The sequence below is a fragment of the Psilocybe cubensis genome, chromosome 10, assembly GCF_017499595.1.
Source record: "Psilocybe cubensis strain MGC-MH-2018 chromosome 10, whole genome shotgun sequence".
Classification (NCBI taxonomy): domain Eukaryota; kingdom Fungi; phylum Basidiomycota; class Agaricomycetes; order Agaricales; family Agrocybaceae; genus Psilocybe; species Psilocybe cubensis.
The window spans coordinates 947,395-968,579 of record NC_063008.1 but is presented as its reverse complement, the minus strand read 5'-3'; the positions used below and the strand labels follow the sequence as shown (position 1 = coordinate 968,579).

The window sequence follows — 21,185 nt, the reverse complement described above, 5'->3', positions numbered from 1 at the left end:
AATCAGTAAACGATGCCCTTATTCAGTGTGCGTATCAATGGCTCCTTCCAAGGCAGACCTGCTTTCAATCTAAGGACATCCTTCCCGAATCCCACTGGACAAACATTGGACGTATTCGTGTCTACGTCAAGAACCATCACCATTATTCCACCAAGCTTCCCGATTCGTTTTTGTTGATTATGGAAGTCCTTGAGCTGACCACGAAGTTCTTCCCCTTGTGCGAACCCGAATGTGTCTGTTGAAACTACTTCTGCGTCCACCGCCTTGAATGATGTCTCTGCACGCCTCGCATTCGGCACGCTCTTGACTTTGATAAGGACGACATCGCGCAAGCTCCGAGTAGGATCGAGAGACAGATCCATTGACCGAATCCCATACTCCGCCAATGAGGGTCGATGCTTGCTACAGAACGCACGGAGTGACTTGAGTACATCCCCCTTAGCTGCCACTGCTGGACTCTGAGACGCCAAGGCAGCTATCATCGCCTGTGTGTTTTGGTTGAGTTTGCAGGTCGTCTTATGCGCAGGCCATGCCGCCTTTTGACAATCTTTACTCTAACAATTCATGCTTGTCCATCAGATATGCAGTGTCGTTGAGTGTTATATATATCGTTACGCACGCAGTATAATGCTATTTTGCAGGCAGCACACTTCGAAAGAACTATCCCCTCTTCAAGACGTGATTTCCCACAATTTTGGCATGTTGTGAGCTCTTTTCGTAAAGGTTCTTTGACCGTGCCGCTCGTAGATTTGACCATGTCCTCCTCGTTTTATATAGTCGATCAAAGAATGTGTGATGAACGTGAGCTATATTCAAGAGCAAAGGTACGTCAGAGTGGGGTGACTGGTTGAAGTTCCGGTTATTAGCCAACCGGTTACCGTCGCTTAGACATAAATTATCGTGGCAAATTATGCGATTTATATTGCCTGAGGTCTCTGCCGCTTATTTTTTTTTTCAAGTTGTTCAACTTTCTTTCTTGTATCTGTTTATTATCCAGCAGACACCTTGATTGCCTTCCAAAATCAACGCGCCTCGTCAGAGAACCAAAACTTTTCACTGTCAGTGTCACTCAACATCCCAATTTTTCAAAAATTTCAAGTTCGACGAAGTTTCGACACTGGAAGATGGACGGGACATGTTGATATGGACATGGATGTGGGGGTAAACTCGCAGTCCATGTTGTCTTCTGTCTTTATCTGTGTCATGATCAGTCATAATCAGCTCGCATAAATTGGTGATAGTCAAGTGGCAATGATGGAGATAGTTGAGGACAGTAGGCCAGCCTATCCCAGGACCTGCACCACCTAAACGCCTCATTGTTCAACTCACTGCTTTCAGTACTCAACATCGATGACCAAGATGTAAAAAAATCTCAGTCACATCTCAAGCTATCAATTATCAGAAAAGATTAATCAGCGAGCGTAGATCATTAGACACCTTGTCCTGAGCTGCAGCCAGGCCACATGCGTGCGGTAAGCTGCGCCAAGTCCAGACATATACAAATAGTAATCAACGCGTTATAGCCGCGCTTATTCCCTTCTGACCCCGGAAAAATTTCCACTCAAAAAAAGACATCAAACACGATCACACATCTAGAAAGAAATAGGCATAGCGTCGCCGTTCGCAGAATACAATCAATGATCCTTCTCGAAAAGATGCAGGATTCAGACAACCCAGAGAGAGCGGTGAGATCATGAATACTCCACGCACTCACTTCAGGCACTTACCTCGACAAAGAGAAAAACGAGGACGTACAGATTGAGAGTTCCGCATCCGCAGCTCTAGCTCTGGCCCTTCATTCAACCAGGTACGCCACTGGACGTGTGTCCGATGCTAATGTCCTGGATTGGCCCTGGAAGCACCCACACCCACACACCCAGACGAAGTAGTGGAAAATGTGTGAATATATGCGCCCGGAAGTTGCCAAGGCGCAGTCCTAAATTCACCTTCCATCTTTGCGTTCCTACCTTCCCCTTCATCTGCGTCAGGCCATCCAGATTACGAAGCGCAATAGGAGAGGAAATACAAGAAAGACCACGTCGCCAAGTCCCCAAATCCTAGCAGGCAGACACTCGATAGACGCCAGATACACAGGGATACAGCCACACAAAAAAAGCGCAGCGCAGTGGAGCCCACAGATACAGAGGCAGCTTTTCCGGACGACGAACATACCGATAAAAATCACAATGCCAACCCAGATCTCCAACGTATTGACAGCCGACCCTTTAACGTTCATCAAGCGACGTATTACACTCACATCATGCATATAGAGGCGCCAAAGAGCCATCGAATAAAAAGCGGATTTTTTTTTTTTGCTTTATTCTCTTCTTGGCTTTGTTATCTATGCTCTGTGTAACTTTGTGCTCTTTGCGTTTTATTTCTTTTTCGAGGAAACGGGGACGCAAACAGCCTCACCGTTGGCCCAGTTCACCAAAACACGTTTACTGATAACCGAATAGTCTCTTGAAAGTTAACTTTGGCAACACATACGTTCACAGTTCTCTATATATACGTCTTGGTCGTGAAGCGTAATCACTTGGATTTGTCATCGTCAATCTGCGAGCTGATTCCAAGGGGGGCTTGCTCAGAGTTTTCAATTTTCTCTAGTGCGTGGTCAGTTTTGCCATCTTGTTGAGATTGTTCTTCATTTTCGACGTCTTCTTCATCAAACCATTTCTCAAGTTTTATGTTATCACGCTAAACATACGAAAAGATGCTTAGAATTGGTTATCAAAGATGATAATAATGCGTTCTTCTCACCATCCGTTGACGGTGGAACAACCAGACAGGCGGCCGCTTAAGTCCCAAATACGTCTGGACGAAATAAATGCGCTTCGCCTCCTTGGGATGCTTCAAATGTTTCATTTTGGAGTTATCCGCAACCAAGATTACCGGAACTTCCGCGTCCCCAATGGCAATCTCTGCAAACTGACACTTGTAGTCGACGAGATAATCCATCATGTCCGAAAATGCAGCGGACGCTTTATCCCATTCCGACTCACCGACCTCCAGTTCGTGTTGCTCTGCAAATCGTATGAAGTCGGACCACCGAAGTGGGAATCCAAGCACCCTGTAGGACACATTGCCACGAGGCACCCATCGAGGTGGGAACGGTGGGAGAGTCCATCCCTCTGGAGGTTCTTTGAACTCTGCCGTAGGATGCACAGGCGAGTCTTCCACATCTTTCGCGTCTTCATGCCATCTTCACCATCGTTAGTTAGCTTAATGAGAGGATTTGAAGAATGAGAATGACTAACGAAACAGTTTTCTTTGCCATTTGTCAAAACCTGTAGCGTGTTCGGTGTTAGGGAAATCAATGGGCACTTGCTGCCACGGTCATTTAACTCAATTCAACTTAAATAGTGACAATACACGTGTAATATTTCACACGACACTAGCTCATTGAACCACGTTGATCAACTTTCTCTTGCTTTCTTGGCTTCTTTGATAACGAGTAGCTACAACCAAATACTCACTTTTTCTCTGCGAATCGTATGAAGTCGGAGTACCGAAGTGGGAATCCAAGCACCCTGTAAGACACATTGCCATCGAGAACCCATCGAGGTGGAAGCAGTGGGAGGGACCAACCCTGAGGAGGTTCTTTGAACTCTGAAGGATGCACAGGCCAGTCTGCTACATCTTCCTCGTTTTCATACCATCTTTTACTTTTAGTTAGCTCCGTCAGAGTTGTACTTGGAGATAAAGAATGACAAACAAAACGGTTTTCTGGTTCATTTGTCAAAACTTTTAGCTCTGTCTTATTCAACAATATTCTCCGGGAACCCCATCGGGGTCCTTCCAAGTGACGTGAAGAAATTGTGATATGGTTGCTCGTTGGGCGTGCAGATGATGGTTTGTTGGTTTGAGTACGGTATTTTTCAACCTCGAGATGATTCATGGCGATGTGTTAGAGGGCAGTGGGAAATTTTGACCTGAGAATGAAGCCTTCAAAATGAGCCACCTGGCGATCTGAAGTAGAGAGGATAACATCCAGATGTTATGCACCACACATATTTTGACCCATAATCTATCCGTATAAGAATGGATGTAAGCCATCGGAGATACCAGTATTCAAAGCATTAATCAAGCAAGTTCTCCAATCGCTGGTCGTTCCCGTTGTCAACATGTCCCTCCCGATTCCCGAATGACATAGGAGACACATGAATCAACCCTGAGTCAACAGTGAAACAAACGACCAAAACGCATCCAATTGTCCGTGTTCCCTTCACCTCGTCGTGAAGTTTGCGCGACTCCTCGCGCAGATATTCTTCCCTTTCCACCCCAAAGAGTTCAAAGGGTACAACCGCTGCGTGTATCGCTTTAAACGCCTGGTCGGTCCGCTTTTCGTTCGGCACGTACTTTAAGAAAACGGCCACAGCATCACGCAGTCCTCGCGTGACATCGAATCGGAAATCCATAGCAATCACCCCATACGTCCCTAGAACGGATTTGTGTTTATTGGCGAATAAATGCAGTGCTTTCTGTATCCTAGCGTCTTCAGGCGCAGAGGCGTCGGCTTGCAGTATATCACGAAATTTCGAACATGTGGTTTTATGCACTGGCCAGTCCGCTTTCTGGCAGCTTTTACTCTAGATTTAGATGTGCACAAAAGGTAAACTGATGTTAGCTGAATACAGATCAAAGGCTTCGAGCAGAATTAACGTACACAATAATGTGTGGTTTGGCAGCTGGCGCACTTGGAGAGGGTTACGCCGTCCCAGAGCGGTTGCTTGCGATATTTTATACACTGCATCATACTTTTTCTGAGCCATCCATAAGGAAGCGGTCCAGTGGACGCCGGGGCTAAGTCCATTTCCCTATGCTGGTTTTGGGATGATGGTGGTTCTTGTCAAAGGAGAATTAGTACAGATCAGAAATTTGATCGGCATAAGACATCATTGATCCGGCCAGCTAGCCACATCTTATGGGTTGGTAACACTGACGTTGGGCGCTAAAGTTGGAAGCTCAGTAGAAAGGCCCGGAGGCGAACGCATACTAAGGTAGAGAAGTGATTTTGACGGATATAAATATAATTTGATTTCCCATCCGATTCCAAATCAAACCTTGGGTATCATACCAAAATTTAACTTGATAAGTAGAGGTTCTTTCCATCGTCCGCATCAACTCCCGGAGGGATTGCGGGCAACACGTCGGTGAATGCAATTGGCCACGTTATGGATATCATGCTCTCGATGTCTGTCGTTATGACCACCATACCGCACAGTTGCTTGTCTCCCTTCACTTCAGCCTTAAGCTTCTCTAACTCCTGACGAATTCCCAGTTCATGTACTTCGTGTAACTCGTCGATACGTCGCGGCTTCGCGTCAATCGCAAGGAATGTCTGATCTAGGCGGGGATTCGATTCTCCGGGCCACGGATGGACTATGACGTGAAACACCTCGTTCTCCCATCTTGCCATGTTTCGATGCAGATCGAGAGCCATCAAGCCATATGACATCATGAGTGGGCGCTTCTTTATGCAGTACGCACGTAGCAAGTTGTGTCGATCGTTTATGGAAGGGTTGCCCACGCCTTTGAAGCTGCGGATGCCTTGACATATTGGTTTATGACGTGGCCATACAGCCTTTTGGCACTCTTTGCTCTGCGTTCAGAAGTGAGAAAAATGCCCAGTCCATAGTGCCCCTAAGATAATCAAACTAATAACGGCGTACACAGTAATATGATGCCTGACAGCCTCCGCACTTAAAGAGAGCGACCCCATCATTTGCTGATTTCCAACAACCTTGACATTGCACAAGATCTTTTCGAAGTCTTTTTTCCTCCAAAGGCATGGATTCAGGCCCAAAATATTGAGGTAACAAAGGAGCGAGGCGTTGGATGGTGTTAGAAATAGTAGAAACCCGAGGCTTGAAGCTTAAATGATCGTGTGCAATCTCTGATTTGATGGCTTTCCCACAAATCGGACAGAAGCAATCATGTTAAATATTGTAGCATATGAGTGCACAAGCTGTACAACTCTGGAGGTACTACAGCTACATTTTTTCCATCATTCAGCGCACTGAGCATCGTGTTGGTCCAGTCGTGGCCAGTCTCCAACCGATAGATATCGTCCTTGAAGGATATAGGGCATAATTTGGCTACATTTGTCCCTGCCACCATGAGAAAGACAAGAAAACCACCAATAAATCCCTCGTTGCTGAGCCGGGTCGTTATATATCCATGGAACGCGTCGATAGACCTCTGCAACCTGTGTCGTACACCAAATTTTTCAATGGGCCTGACTTCAACTCCTACTGCCACGAACTTCGCGTGTTCCGGCTTTCCTCGCGTTGCTAGCTCCGGCACGTACTTCAGAAAAATAGTACAGACATCACGTTTCCCGCGCGTAATATCTGAAGCGAGATCCATAACGCGCACCCCGTATTGTGCGAGTAGTGGTTGGTTCTTGCTGCAGTACCGGTCCAGCGCCCACACCATTTTGTCCTCTGCCGAAGAGGAGTCTGCGATCAGCAATTGAAGGTTGTAGCAAGTTCCTTTATGGTTTCTCCAGTTTCCCTTTTGGCACTCTTTACTCTATTGGCAATGACAGCACTTTAGCTTTTCATTTCATGGGAATTGGATTACTTACGCAGTAAAGTGCCATTCTGCAGCCAGCGCACTTGAATAGGGTTACACCATCCGTGTTACTGGACTTGAAGCATGTCTGACATTGCACCAAAGCCTTTCTGACCTGTCGAAAGTCAGCAAAACCTGGCCCGGGTGTGGTCATTATGAGGTTGCGAGGGAAGGTTGGTATGGCCCCGAAAATTGCAATTGCGATTCGTTATCGGTGCGGGGCACGTGAATCCAACGCCTAGCACCCCTGGCAGGCACAGTGAGGCGACGAAGGTACTGCCAGATTCAAATATACACCCATCGCGATACAATTCATCAGCTAAATTTTTCAAGTCAAACGCGCAAAAGAAATTGGACAGTCTACTGGAAACGACCAGCAGATCCCGTCATAAAAGTCAGGTAATGATGCCGAATCACACACGCCTTGACTCCACTAAGGACCGTCATAGAGATTCCAAGCATCTATACTTCAAGCGCTGCATAGACGCCGATACGGGATTCTGCATGAAGCACAAGGACTCTAAGACTCGCAAAGTATATTATCGGAAGATACAGGCGCCCAAAACGCCCTGCGCGTATGGTATGGCGCCGTCGCCAACTACAAGGTGAGTAAAAAGTAAGAAAAAAACACACCTATACGCGTGAAGCATGCATAATTTCTTGTGGTCCTTTGTCATGCAAAAGTAAGTCTTTGCGATCACCACAGATCAAGTGATAAAAGTCCAAAGTTCGGAAGAAATCTCACGAAGAAATGATCGAATCCTGTTGAGGTCAATAACAGCTTTAGCCTCTATACTCACTTAGTATATCGGAGTATTCGTGGTTAATTATATGGGCGCTGGCCATCAATTGGTCTGTGGAAAACCCCGGATATCAATGAAATAAGGAAAATACAATAAAAAATGCACAGGCAACCTCTTCGCATAAATATATGCGCGTTTGCATTCAGAGTTGAGTCGACGTCCCGCCATACACCCTTTATCTCTCTTTTCTGTCCCTCACCCCGCTCACTCGACCTCCCCATCCCTCTTCTTCCGCAAATGCTCCAAAATTCCCTTGACACCGTCCACACTCCCGATACTCGCCTTGCCATCCAGCCAATCAACCACAATCGGCCACTTGATTGCATTTGGATTCTTCTGCGCCAGCTCTGCGATACCCTTCACCGTCGTCGGCTGCTCCGCCGCGCTCAGTGCATTGGACGGGTGTGCAGAGAGGAACACCAAAGACGGGTTTGCTGCAGGCGAAGGTAGATACGAGAGGATGACCTGGAGCTGGTCAGACGTTGGTGGAGACTCGACGACTTCGAGATTGAAGTCAAGTGGTTTCCCTGCGTTCTCGGTCGAAGAGGATGATGAAGAGGTCACTGGTGGGTATGGTGCAGATAGCGACGCTTTCAAAAGCTCCAGCGCTTTTTGCGAAGGCGGTGAGGAGGGTTTATGGCTACGATTCCATCGAAGAAATATTAATTTGCTTTCAATACCGCATCTCATGTCCCAGAACGCACAAGATTGATATCTCGGGCTAGATGCGAGAACAAAGTGGCATTGCGAACCACATTCATTTCAGCTCTCGCAGTCCAACAATGAAGAGATCGTTGCCTACGAGTTTCCTCTTGAAGGAATTGAACATCGCAGCTGTGATAGTGGTAAAGAATCTTGTGGATCAAGCTGAATTGGACAAAGAAAACCTTGGTGCTCGTCGTTCGTCGCAGTGATCAGCAAGTTGATGTCTGAACACGTATTTGATGATGCGCATGGCAGCGTCAGATGCAAACAAAGACAAATTCACTCTTACTATTAGCTCAACCCCTCATCCGATCTAACTCAGCTCACATCACCCGTCTCGTCCATTCCACAACCGTTTTAATATGGCTACGGCTCCCCGCTGGGTTTGTGTTCACCTCCTTGACCTTAAGTTTAAAGAACCTGGGCATTTTCTCTGTGTATCTGGATTATATCGGGACGTACTCTTTGCCAGCTAACTCCCCTTCCCAGTCCCCAATGGAATTCTCATCTTTGGACTTTGACTCGAATCTGAAATTTGGAATTTGGATGACTTGACGTGCCTGATACATGGAAAGCCGGAGCTGAAGCTGAAGGGATGGGAAGGTGCATTTGAGCGCCTGCAATATTGACAGGAATTCGAACCGCTGGGTAAGTATAGGAGTATTTTTCGTGCCATGCACGCCGGGGAAATGGAAATGGCTCGTCGCGGCCTGGTGGTGCGGGTGTGGTCGCATAGGTGGACGGGTGGGCGTGGGCGTGTGCGTGCTTTGTGGGATGGTGCTCCATTCCTGTTGAACACACGTCCTCAGTGCTCATTTCAATGCGGAGTGCGGATTCTGCTCACCAGACGTTGTAGTTGACCAACGCGCCATTAATCTTCTTGGTGCGCAGCGCGTAGCGCTTGAAGTCGACGATGATGTTACGCCTCTCAGTGAGTGCGATAATGCGCACGGACCGCAGCGAGAGCTGATGCATGGGTACATCCCACCTGTCCGTCGCCCCACGCGCTGACCGCGACCGCGACCACGACGCTGAGTTCCCAATCGCGAGCTCGTAACGCCTGCCTCCGTTCTGGCGCACTAAGTAAGGCGAAGAGCTCCGCATTGTCGTCTTCCTACCGTCATGGGCAAGTCCACCCGCCCTGCCCAAACCAAAATTACACGATGCCTCCACGGAGACTTTTTGCAAAGGACTCAAATATGGGTGCACACATTTCTTTGTAATTGGTTCATGTAATAATACAGTTTCTGATTCGGTAGCCAACGTGGTATGTACGCTACCTATTCCATATCGCATAACTAACTTTGTCTATTTCGTGATAGTGATCTTCTTCAAATTGGAGAAAGCTACACCTCATGATCTGAGGATGCTTGAACGGTGTTCTTGGGTAGATGAAATGAAATTTACTTGACGCCATACATGATGCTAATCATGCGTTGCAACACTTTCTTGCGAGTCAGGCATTTCGTGAGACGCCGTATTTGCCCCAACGTCTTTTTTCTTTGCCTTTGGAGCTGCTTGTCTGGCTGCATTTTCGGGGACAATGCCATCGAGATAACCTAGCAACAGTGGTTTTGTCCATTCTTTGCGTGGTATGGCGTTGGATATGTTACCGGTAATGGGGCCAACTAACTCATCTCCAGGACTGCTGTAGAATAGTCGTAAGGCTTCTTGCATATTGTTTGCGCCATTTTGGTGATCCTCCTCTCTCTCCTCACCCTCGTCTTCGACCTCTCACTCCTCGTCCTTGTCCTCCTCTCCGTCCTTCCCCTCTCCTTCCTTTCCTTGCTTCGCCTCCTCTCCCTGCTCTGCCTCTCCCTGCTCCTTCTCCTTACCCTGATCAGCGCCTTTGTTGTCTTCCTCTTCCTCATCTTCATCGTGATTCAATTAACAATGAGTCAGTGTCGTGTGAAATATTTCACGTGCCACTATTTAAGTTGAATTGAATTGAATGACCTTGACAGCGAGTACACTTGCCCTTACCCAACACGCTACAGGTTGTGACAAATGGTAAAGAAAACTGTCCCGTTAGTCATTCTCTTTCTTCAAATTCTCTCATTAAGCTAACTAACGACGGAGAAGATGGTATGAAGGCGCCACAGATATGGAAGAATGGCCTGTGCATCCTGCAGAGTTCAAAGAACCTCCAGAGGGATGGACCCTCCCACCGTTTCCACCTCGATGGGTTCCCAATGGCAAAGTGTCCTACAGGGTGCTTGGATTCCCACTTCGGTGGTCCGACTTCATACGTTTTGCAGAGAAAAACGAACTGGAGGTCGGTAAGTCGGACTGGGATAAAGCGTCTACCGCATGTTCGGACATGATGGATTGTCTGTTCTACTACAAGTGTGAGTATGCAGATATTGCCATTGGGGACGTGGAAGTTCCGGTATTCCTGGTCGCGGATAACTCCAAAATGAAATATTTGAAGCATCCCGAGGAGGCGAAGCGCATTTATTTCATCCAGACGTATTTAGGACTTCCGCGGCCGCCTGTCTGGTTGTTCCACCGTCAACGGATGGTGAGAAGAATGCACTAGTATCATCTTCGATAACCTATTCTAAACATCTTTTCGTATGTTTAGCGTGATAACGTAAAACTTGTACAATGGTTGAAAGACGGAGCTGCTCAGAATACAGCAGGTGGATCTCAGAAAGATGACGAAACGAAGGCCAAACCTCAGGAGAATGAAAATACTGAACAAGCACCCCCGGAATCCAGCTCACAGACAGTGGCCGTACCACAAGCTGAAGATGACAAGGCCGCGCTTTGAATACGTAGGCTCGCACTTCCCGAAGATACACGTTTTTTTATTCGGTTCACAGGACCAGCTGGTGTGACACGTAGCAGTGGTCAAGTTCAGTAAGCCATGAGTTCGACGGTCGTCGGTAATATCGGATGGTTAGGTGATGTATACTGGGTTTATGTTTGTGTACATGGCCCGCTTCCGTGGTGTCATGATTTCGGGAGTTAACCGGGAGGTGGGAGTTAAATGACTCAGAGTAGGGAGTAAATCGCAGACCGAAGCCATGGCTTCTTTTCCTGTTACAGTCTGTTTGATTTGCCTTTCCCGGAATATAGAGGATACACAAGTCATTCCAAGATCCGCATTTTCGGAATGCAAGTATTTTTATTTCGATTCAGATATCCAACCTGCAGGACCAGCTGACGTTCACAAGTAGTAGGCTATTAATTTGACCGTGACAACCTGTTAACATGTTGGCCCGCTTCTGTATCGTCATAATTGCAGGGATTAGCCATGAGGCGAGGGTTAAATGGCTCAAAATAGTGGGTTGACACCATACCGGACCCCCATGCTTCTTTTACTGTTATATTTTGATTAGCTTTCCTTCCTCAGAGAGTCCAAATATGCTCACTATAATTCTTGGATCAGGAAATCAAACCTCAGGACCCAGTGACGTTCAAAGGTAGTAGGCTATGAATCAGTTGCTACGCTTAGTCTAACACTATTGACTCTTAACTACACCAGAGATCAGTGTGGGATTAGGTAAGGGCTTCTGATGTCTGCGTCGGTTTGCGTGCATGGTTTGCCTCTGTGGCGCTCAAAATCTCAACGATGCCCAGGCCGTCAGCTGTGCATGAGGAAAATAAGCACAAGATTTGTGTGAGTAGAATTGAGCGTTGTTGCTTGTAACTATTATCCTGGATCGAGTGTGTAGTCCTTTTTGCTTCGTACTTTTTCTTAGACGCGTGTCCATGCACGAAGTTCGTCTGGGGTTCGCTTATCGCCGTGATGCCGTGATGCCATGTACAGTGAGGAGGTATTTACTTACGTAATACTACCGGTCACATGGCAATTAACGGACAGCCAAATTTTATGTAAGCGCATCAAGTCAGCCGGTTTAGGTGCGCGGTACAAAATTCCAATATCTAACCCTCCCTTTCAATATTTCGTTGAATTCCAAAAGAGCTTGTTCTATAAACAAGTGTTAAACTGAATCCATCATAAAGAGTCATGATAGGCTTTGAGCCAGAGATCTCTCCACGAGACTCTGTGGCACATTACAGTAACAAAAGCGACTCTACAACTCCCGCGTCTGTAATCGACCAGGCTGCTCTCGTTCCCAGTGGTCCATTACCACGTCGTACATTGGCTGATGTCCGCGAGCAGGTATCCCGAGAGATAGCCGTCCAAACAGTCACCAAATTCCAAGTTTTCGATGGTGAGATATCAGCATTCAATGAACGAGATACTAATCTTCCTCGTTCCAGGCGTGAGAATCGGTGTTAGGATGGTCATGTCGAAAAGCGGAGACGAGAACTTCCTAAGAATGGTTGCAGACCATGTAAAACACCAACTAACTCTAAGCAACCATCTGTTTGTCGTCGCGACCATTGCGCAGTCTGCAGTGTCCGTTCCCAGCACGTTGATCATCTCAGGCTCTTCTCAGGAATACGTTCAACGCGCAGTCCTCCTCGCGAGCTCCAAGTTCATCGGCAGGATAGTAGCCGCGAACGACGAGGACGACCGATGGATTGCTAACGTCATGGACCTCGGCGTGTCTCCTTACGATGAAGAAGCCTTGTGGGACGTCGTGCGCAAAGCCGCGCGAAGCCCGATGGACCCGCTGACCCCGCCCCCAGGCTCGCGCGGGATCGACGAAACCCTCTCCCTAGCACGTGCAAAGCTCCAACGCGTCAGTGCTGCACAGGCGTATGATGAGTTGCGAGAAACGCAGGTGGGAGCCCCCACGTTTCTGGTTGACATTCGACCCCAGGCGCAACGCGAGCTCGAAGGGGGTATCCACGGCTCCCTCATCATCGAGAGAAACGTTTTGGAATGGAGATTTGATCCGAGGTGTGCATCCCACCTCGCCATTGCGGACAGATACGACCTTCGAATCATCGTGTTCTGCCAGGAAGGGTATACTTCGAGGTAATTAACGATTGAATGTATGAAGCATGATGCAATGGCTCATAATGTCATCAGCCTTGCAGCCTATTCTCTCCAGCAATTGGGGATGCTGAACGCGACCGATATCATTGGAGGATATGAAGCATGGAAGAATGCAGGACTTCCTATCGATCTCGATAGACGTGAATCAAGGTCTCTTTTATCCCCTCGTGGCTCAGTCGCGTAGTCCACTCAAAATTCCATGAATATCCAATCACAAAACGCGAGATTTATCCATCGAATTGGGGCGCGGAAGGCCTGATTGGACATGTGGACTCCATCCCAAGTCACCAGTGGCCATTTGTCGATCTATTGATCAATTCTAATTGGTAGTTAAACAGGCTCCATATGACAGTAACCGGTTTTCGATGTCATACGGCTATTGAGGAATGAATTCGCATCAAAGTGGATTTCGTATTACCGTTACCGCACAAACAAGTCTCCGCTGATAGGTTTTCCGACATACCATTGCAGCCAATTGAAGATGCGCGTTAAAGTCAGTATTATTGCCGACCACTCATGTCAGAATCAAACTTTGGGGAAATGTCTCTATAGGAAAAAGAAGTGAGTGAGAAGCTAATCGATCGCAACCAATAGAAACCATAGCTTCTTTTCAAATGTCTATTCACCCGATAAATTCGGTGAGGTATGTTCCGTCTCTATCCCAGACCAAAAACTTTGGAAAATATGAAGCGGTTGCAGATACTACCAAGAGGAAACCAGTATCTGCCTAAGAACTTGTTTTGTAGGTCCTGGGATCGATTGCGCTGGTCAAAAAAATCATAGCTCTCCACAAAACACAAATGCGGGGTGTGAATACCCATGTAAACTCTATTATTCTTGACCGTCCCAAATATACCCTTGGAATACATTTCCCCACCATCTCACCTCTGCACCAGTCCCACTTCCGCCGCCCGTAATAGCAGCAGTGCTGTCATCTCGTACAACACCTCCATCTTTCTCCACGTCGTCTATCATCTCAGAAACCAGAGCAACGGTCAGGTCTTCGGCCGTGGCTATTTCCACTGTAGTCTTCGGCCCGGCCATCATAAGGAAACTCGAGAGCCTCGCCCCAAAGGCAGCTTGCGAGTACGGCGGGGTGTGCAGAACATTGAGTCCCGAGGAAAATGTACGGTGGCAAATGGTGGGGTTGGTATTCGCGGGAAGGTGAGGCACCACTTGGAGGAGTGTCGAGGGTGGGATGAGAGCTTAGTGAATTAGGGGAACCCGTCATATCTTAGCGAATAGCCTATAAATATACGATGAGCGAGTCGCTCACCTACGCCTCTCGCACGATTCCAGCCTCCCCATACCTCGTCGAGAGCAATGATTCCGCGGTCTTTCATCATACCGCGTGCTTGGTCTGTACTAGATGATGAGCCCTGTAAAACTCGTGCAAGCTCGCGGGCAAGCTCGTCAATCCATCTTCGCTCGTCTTTCATCATATCGAGCGTCACAGGAGTATTTTCCATTTTGAGTCCCAGCTGAGAAAGCGAAGACCGAATGAACGTCGCCTCCTCAGGCTCTGCTACCCCGGACGTTGACATCACACCAGTGTCCTTTCCGTTCGTGGCCGAAATTGCTGTAAGTTTTTCATTGAGCTCCGCAGCCAGTTTTACCATGTCTTTCGCTTTCACCATGAAAGCTTCCAGATCCTGTAAGGCATCCTTCATGTGCGTTTCTCGTCCTTTAGCAGAAGTTTCCACCGTCCTGAGAATACCAGCTTTTCGAAACGATGAAATCAAAAAAAGTTTAACGTTCACAGGAATGCTCTGTTATATAAAAAGAACAAGGCACCACTCACATATTCCTGACCTTCCAGTAGCATTTCGATGGTCGGCATCAGTACCGTTCGCGTTTATCAGGGACTCCGTGCCGTTCTGCTGATGTATAAGGCGAGAACATGGAATAAGTACGCCCTTTTCCTGTCATGGTTCATAAATAAATGGACCCACCTCCCAGGATTTGGTTTTCAAGGCACGCTTTAGCACTGCGTAAAGGGGTTTGTCTCCTCCTTTGCGAAAACTAATCTTGATCGACTTTGATGGTGTAGCGTCATCATCATCTGAGTCGGGTGTGAGAGGTCGAGAAGAAGGCGCCGACTTAAGTTCCGTGCTGAGTCGAGGAAGATCAGTGTCGCATATTTCACATGAAAGTAAGGATGGGTGGTTGAGGAAGGTGCATGCGGGGCATGCAATGGATGCTAGCTTTGTTCCATGCGAGGAAGCTGAACGCGACCCCGAAGGTAAGGATGTAGACGAGGATAAAGCGGACGTCGGGAGAGAAGTAGAATGGTGATGTGACGACACCGAAGTAATGGGAGTCGGAACCGTCGTGCGAGGAACACCACATAGATCACAAATGCGTGCAGCAGTTGGACTGAAGCCAGGTGGATTACGATATGCGCACACTTCACATTCCCAACTGTCAAACTGGGCTGCATGTGCTCCGTCTTCATTTGAACCCAAACCAACGGGATTTCCAGAAAGATGACAGGTGATCTTGGCTGATGACTTGAAAAGTCCTGCATAGTACTCTGTCTGCACAATGGACGACAGAGGCATTTCAAACGACTTTGCCCGTGCTTTGTGTGCATTTAGAAAGAACAGTCGGTGGCTGGTTACATGTACCGTCCCAAGCTGATGATCCGGTGCTTTCTGGGAACTTATGCAATGAATAAAGGTGGAAATACTTTAGTATGGAAGAGACCCTGTGACAGACCCACCGATTCGCATATTACTTACCCATCGTATATCCCAACACCATCTTGACTTGCCAACAGCTCTTCGTCATTATAGAGAAGTGCTTGCACGGGGATAGTACCATCCACCTGTTTTGTGTACCGTCGAAGAGCCATTGTTTCGGCGGTACCTGGCGTAGTGGTGATGGTTGTTATCGAAGAGACAAACGCAGGACGACATTGACCACTGCGTTCAAGAGAGTCATTGATTAGATAGCCTGGTGACGATAAGATTCTGTTACAAACAAGTCACGCGGACTGTGTTGTAATTCTGAAAACAAATCTTGCCTTGGCACTTACAGTCATCCTTCAAGTTGAATGTTCCAACCTCCTTGATCCCAACTAGTTACTGTCATCCAGATTGGCTGCGCCGCCTCTGGAGGAATATAACATAGAGCTGGGAATCCTGTTGGATACCAAGGCCAAGGTGTGGTGTCCGGCAATCTGCGATGGCCGTTTAGGTGCAAACTTCCACGAACATCCGGGCTCTAGTTCTCATCTGTTTCCCGAGACTACTGCGATACCTGGACCGGATAAATCTAACTCGTGGGCAAATGCATTTCGGGCGATCTCCCTTTAACTAGATTAACTGCTAGGTCCAAATGTTGAGCCCCTCTCACGCCCCTCCTCCCCTCCTACCTTTTGTCTATTCATCCCCTGGACTTTACTGGTTTGTGACTGAGGTTTACGACAATTCAGTTGCTCGTCGTTATGTCGTGAGTCATGAAGAATTCTGTGGCAGTAGTTGTTGACGCTGAAGTCGGATTAGAAATCATCATGTTAGCCTGCGCACGACCCTTTTACGCCTCACTATCATATTGTCTTGCTGGTTGCAAACACACTACTCTGTAACGGCGGCAGACGTGGTGGTACAGGATACAGATCCCTCCATAGTTTACCAGCCTCAAAAGTTCTGGTTTTCCAATTCACAATCATGTTCAACATGTCTGAATCCAGGAGGGATGTTGTCGTACCACGAAGCTGTTCATGTATTCGACGCCGATGACGTCCAATCAAGTACTTCCCTTTCACCGTCAGCAACGGCACACTCATCTCCTACATTACCTCAACCCTCTGACCCCCAATTGGCCGCCCAACCAGCATCAACACACCCTCCCACTGACGGCAAAGGAGACCCAGGAAACGATGGCGATGACGACGATGATGATCAGGAGAACGATGATGATGATGACGATAACGATTCAACAAACAAGTCCAAGAAATCCTCAACAGAGAAGAAAAAATCTGGGAATACTCGTCGTGGAGTTCCTCGTCTTCGTTTCATTTCCAGAAGCGATCCTGACGACGATGGAATGAATATTACACTTTCATTCAATTTCACTGGTAAGTACTTCTCTGCTCTGTGTGCTTCATTCTAACGATCTTCCAGGATCTGCAATTTCTCTCTTCGCCCTTCAACCGAGAGGATTCGTCTCGCAGATGCCCAACGGCGCTCCCACTAACATGAATCTTTCGTTTGTGCTAGACGGGGAGGCAGCTGGGGACTTCCGACATGCTGGTTCCGCAGACGCTGACGGTTCTTCTGGTTCGTTTGCGAACGCTACTGTGTTTTCAAAAACGGGCCTAGAGGATTCGCCTCATCAACTTGTTGTGCATGTCGGCGAGAACTCAACATTCATTTTTGACTATCTCGTATACACTACCGAAGCCTCAAGTAGTACCCCCACTGATACCGGGTCACCGACACCATTAGCTGAGACTACGCCAAGCCCGACCGTTGATCGGTAAGTATCGAATTCGTACCGTTGTCGGCGATTTGCGCGCCTTCTTGCGGCATTTTCTATCACAGAACTCTGATCACTTCTTCTTCACCTTTGTAGAAGTGAGAAGAACCGAAACGTTGCTACCTTCGCCGGTGCTGTAGGAGGAAGTGTTGGAATCCTTGCCATCTTCTCCCTCGGCTTGGCCATAAGTATCATTCGAAGAAGGCGCCTTGCTGCAGCCAGGGATCGTCTGGATAGCGAGTCACTCCACACCAATGGATCCGACGATTCACCTCCCATGGCGGGGCCCGCTCCGTTTGTACCGAGATTCTTCCCAGACACCGTCATTCCTTCAGAGCCTCCAACGTACACTGTTGCACTAGCGACCGACGCCAACAACTCGACATTGCTTTCGTCGCTCACGTCAAGTCCGTATCTAAATGGCACCCGCACTACACGCTCATATGCGGACATCCCACCATCAATACCGCCGCCTCCAGAAGAGGAAGTGGTGCTAATGCCTCCGCCTCCACCTTTCCCCGTTGCCGTATCCTCTCCACCCCCGAACCTGCCCCCTGGCGCTATGCCGCCTCCAATATTTGGTGTTGCACCACCTTCTCATCCCTTGGATGCCGTGGGTACCACCCGTTCTAATTCTGCTCCACCGCCTGAACGTGTGCCTTTGCTCCAGTCTACACCAGCTATTATTCCTAGACCAATATCACGGGCGTCGAGTAGATCCGCTTATGACTTGGATGGTAACCCCGTGGACAGTGATTCAGATTAACTTCACGGGTTCTTTCGCCTAATGCCCGTACTTCATGTAATTTTATTCCATAAAAATTCAAAAATTGTCCATGATACTAAACTCTGCTCTTTCGATCATTCAGCCGTTTCAAGTCGGAACTCTTTCAAAATGAAATGCATAACGCATTGGGCCCTCGAGGATCATGTACTTCATGTCATCTCTAGATTGATACTGCTAAGTATTATGTATTACTATTACTGCACGCTACGTACATTACACAGTCAACATCATGATATGGTCAGAAACACTTGACAAGCATCCACACTCCAGAGTCTCACAAACTTGCAAGTATCTCCCATGCTGTACAGTAAGTTCCGCACTGCGGGGTCAAAGTTGTCCTCAAAAGTCAGTAAAAACCCACAGGAAAAAGCGCATGATCTCTTCTGCCGCAAATGGATATCGTCACAAAGCAATTGCGCGGCGTTCGGCAGCACATACACCCATTTAACCAACAAAAAACCTATTCTTACCCCAATACGCGCACCGCAATAGTAATACCTCAAAAGCGAATGGGAATGATAATTTCCTAAATTTACAGAATTATGGGAATCAATGACTCTGTTTGTACTTTGACCTCCCAAAATCCAATTGAGCGGACTGTTTAACTTTGCAAAGCACCGGAACCTGCGCGTGAATTTCTTGCTTTGCGCTCCTGTTTTGACCATGGCCATGGGAGTGTCAAGACCAAGTGTCGTTGTTCTGCTTGATTACAATGTAAATTGTAATACATATCTACCAGCTTTCCGTCCCCATCTGAACAAAACCACCATTTTCTCAACTCTAATTACAGTATCTGTGCCTTGCAAACTCGCGCGAATCAGTATAATGAAAGTACCTAGTTGTTGGAGAGTGGAGCCATCCACGATATTTAACGTTGAATTTACCCCGCATTCCAAGAGAAATACCGAGCTCGCGCGACGCTTGTGCGTGTGTGCCTGACGAGCCATCTGGGAGGCTGGGACAAATTTTCCAAGAATTTTACCTTGAAAGCTGTCTTTCAGCAGGGGGATGAGAGCCCAACACTATTGCCAGTAACGCTCCTGCCGATTAACGATGAACGTACCCGTCATCCCCTGCCAACACACTTGGCGCCTTTATTATTAGGGCCATTGCTATGTCGGACGCTTGAAGTCCATTCCGACGACTGCGCCTTGAAGAGAAAGACGACGGACGTGTTAGAATTTTCAGTACGCTCAACACATCACTGCTTTTGCCAAGTGGCAGATCGTCCGGGTGTAGTCGTCCACAATACGTAAGAAGGAGCGAAATGCCCAGAATCAGATGCAGTCCGCAGCTATGCCATAAAGGCAGGAGGATAAAGGCAAAAAAACTGTTCCTGAGCTGCGCTTTGAGAAATAAGCTTGAAATGTATATTCTTGTGAGTGCTCACCAATCCGGTTATCGAGGACGAGATTGATGCACTTCCATCTCAGGAAAAATCAACGCCTGTTTCGAACGAGGTCACAACGTTGCGTAAATAATCAATGGGGGTATCGAGAAAATGTTGTCCTGTCGAGGCATCCGCAGCTTGCCTCGATCACAGAAAAATCTTCAACTTTTCCATCGTCGAAGTGTACGTTACGTCGTTGCACAAGTAGTACCCCGGCATTGTTATTACCGGAAGAGCGCAGTCGGAAGGTTGGGAAGTCGGCGAAGCGGCATTTATTTTTGTTTTTCGACGTCGGTTGATGCTAAAAATAGAACGGATCGAACCTTCGAACATTCGCGTTCACAACGCTGTCTTTTATTCCACGTGAAACGCGAAAAGTTGCATATGAGCAGAGAAGAGAACAACGCGCATGCATTGCAATGTGTACCATCAGAAGAGTAAAGGGATTAGCATATTTTGCATACAGCAATGTTGAAAGATCATGACAGCCAGACATGCGGGGCAGTGATAATCATTGCCAACAGTTATTTGTAGGCTCCACCTTGAGATCTTCTACAGTTCCTACGAAAACATGTGCTCGGTCTAAAAGATAAATGGCACGTTGAAGCTGCTATAGCTTCGTCAGTATCCATGACTGACTCATACTTTTAAGGATCAATTGGCCGAGAAATAAAATTCGTACACTCAACATTGTAGTAACTTGGCTACTGAATGAGTTGAGAATTTCGGAAAGGATGGATGGCAAAATATTGCTTTCCATCCTTGTCCCGGGACCAGAGAAACTGTCAGATATTTGTGGTTATTGACAAGCCGTGACTTTTGGAGATGATGCCCGTAGAAATGATGGATGGAACCGTTCGGATTCCATCCTGTACGGGATCCAACTGCTCGAGCACCCGTTACACCAGCTCTTCAAAAAGTTATAGTCTCCTAGAAGCTGCAATGTTAGTATGTTGGATCTTCTCTATGCGGTTAGTTTGGATCCGAATGGACCTCAAAGTACACAGATATGTGGTGATTATCAGATATCTGAACTGATCTATCGTTTCATCAAGGTTCCATTTATCCTGAGTAATGCTGTATGCTTCCGACGTCTGGATGAAGCTTAATGACATGACATGGGACGAGATATAGATTCGGAGCAGAACAACGACCAAGCGGAAGGGAATTGAGCGAGACAATTCTGCACCATAAATTTTATGGATTTTCAATTTTTTTCGGCGTCCAAAGTGTGAGCGCTTCTGAAATCATAGCCGGCCTCTGCAGATCAGTTGCTGAGCCTGTACGCCGAGCAAAAAAGACAGGATATTGACACAGTAGTCTATCTTGCCAAGTCACTTCTCAAAGAATTCCTACAGGCAGTCGATCCTGGTTCCTGAGGTAGTACGATGGAATCTCCACCTGATCTCTTAAAATGCCCTGCTGTCTTTGATAAAGAAAGCTTGAGTTAGGTTCTGCAAAATAGACATGATATGTTTGGTTCTTGTGGGCACTCACATCAATATCCGACATTGAGAAACAAAG

General features: G+C 47.4%; 7 protein-coding genes across 7 annotated transcripts; 3 read left to right on the top strand and 4 right to left on the bottom strand.

Moving 5' to 3' along the window:
• Positions 1-2: 2 nt before the first annotated feature.
• On the bottom strand, positions 3-482 carry JR316_0010605 (uncharacterized protein; the record flags this gene model as incomplete). Its single annotated transcript, XM_047896271.1, has 1 exon — positions 3-482. The coding sequence occupies one exon, from the start codon at positions 480-482 to the stop codon at positions 3-5; it is 480 nt and encodes a 159-aa protein (XP_047744316.1).
• A 2,050-nt stretch (positions 483-2,532) lies between these two features.
• Positions 2,533-3,898, bottom strand: JR316_0010604 (uncharacterized protein; the record flags this gene model as incomplete). The annotated part of the gene is made up of 3 exons (XM_047896270.1): positions 2,533-2,697; positions 2,761-3,202; positions 3,477-3,898. 3 exons carry the CDS (start codon positions 3,896-3,898, stop codon positions 2,533-2,535), a joined length of 1,029 nt encoding a protein of 342 aa, XP_047744315.1.
• A 181-nt stretch (positions 3,899-4,079) lies between these two features.
• On the bottom strand, positions 4,080-5,458 carry JR316_0010603 (SET domain and MYND-type zinc finger protein 6; the record flags this gene model as incomplete). Its single annotated transcript, XM_047896269.1, has 3 exons — positions 4,080-4,589; positions 4,667-4,845; positions 5,089-5,458. The coding sequence occupies 3 exons, from the start codon at positions 5,456-5,458 to the stop codon at positions 4,080-4,082; spliced, it is 1,059 nt and encodes a 352-aa protein (XP_047744314.1).
• Positions 5,459-7,583: 2,125 nt separating this feature from the next.
• Positions 7,584-9,188, bottom strand: JR316_0010602 (uncharacterized protein; the record flags this gene model as incomplete). Its single annotated transcript, XM_047896268.1, has 2 exons — positions 7,584-8,019; positions 8,929-9,188. The coding sequence occupies 2 exons, from the start codon at positions 9,186-9,188 to the stop codon at positions 7,584-7,586; spliced, it is 696 nt and encodes a 231-aa protein (XP_047744313.1).
• Positions 9,189-10,091: 903 nt separating this feature from the next.
• On the top strand, positions 10,092-10,857 carry JR316_0010601 (uncharacterized protein; the record flags this gene model as incomplete). The annotated part of the gene is made up of 3 exons (XM_047896267.1): positions 10,092-10,111; positions 10,167-10,605; positions 10,669-10,857. The coding sequence occupies 3 exons, from the start codon at positions 10,092-10,094 to the stop codon at positions 10,855-10,857; spliced, it is 648 nt and encodes a 215-aa protein (XP_047744312.1).
• A 1,203-nt stretch (positions 10,858-12,060) lies between these two features.
• Positions 12,061-13,186, top strand: JR316_0010600 (uncharacterized protein; the record flags this gene model as incomplete). The annotated part of the gene is made up of 3 exons (XM_047896266.1): positions 12,061-12,268; positions 12,318-12,981; positions 13,036-13,186. 3 exons carry the CDS (start codon positions 12,061-12,063, stop codon positions 13,184-13,186), a joined length of 1,023 nt encoding a protein of 340 aa, XP_047744311.1.
• Positions 13,187-16,701: 3,515 nt separating this feature from the next.
• On the top strand, positions 16,702-18,250 carry JR316_0010599 (uncharacterized protein; the record flags this gene model as incomplete). The annotated part of the gene is made up of 3 exons (XM_047896265.1): positions 16,702-17,083; positions 17,130-17,484; positions 17,581-18,250. The coding sequence occupies 3 exons, from the start codon at positions 16,702-16,704 to the stop codon at positions 18,248-18,250; spliced, it is 1,407 nt and encodes a 468-aa protein (XP_047744310.1).
• Positions 18,251-21,185: the final 2,935 nt, after the last annotated feature.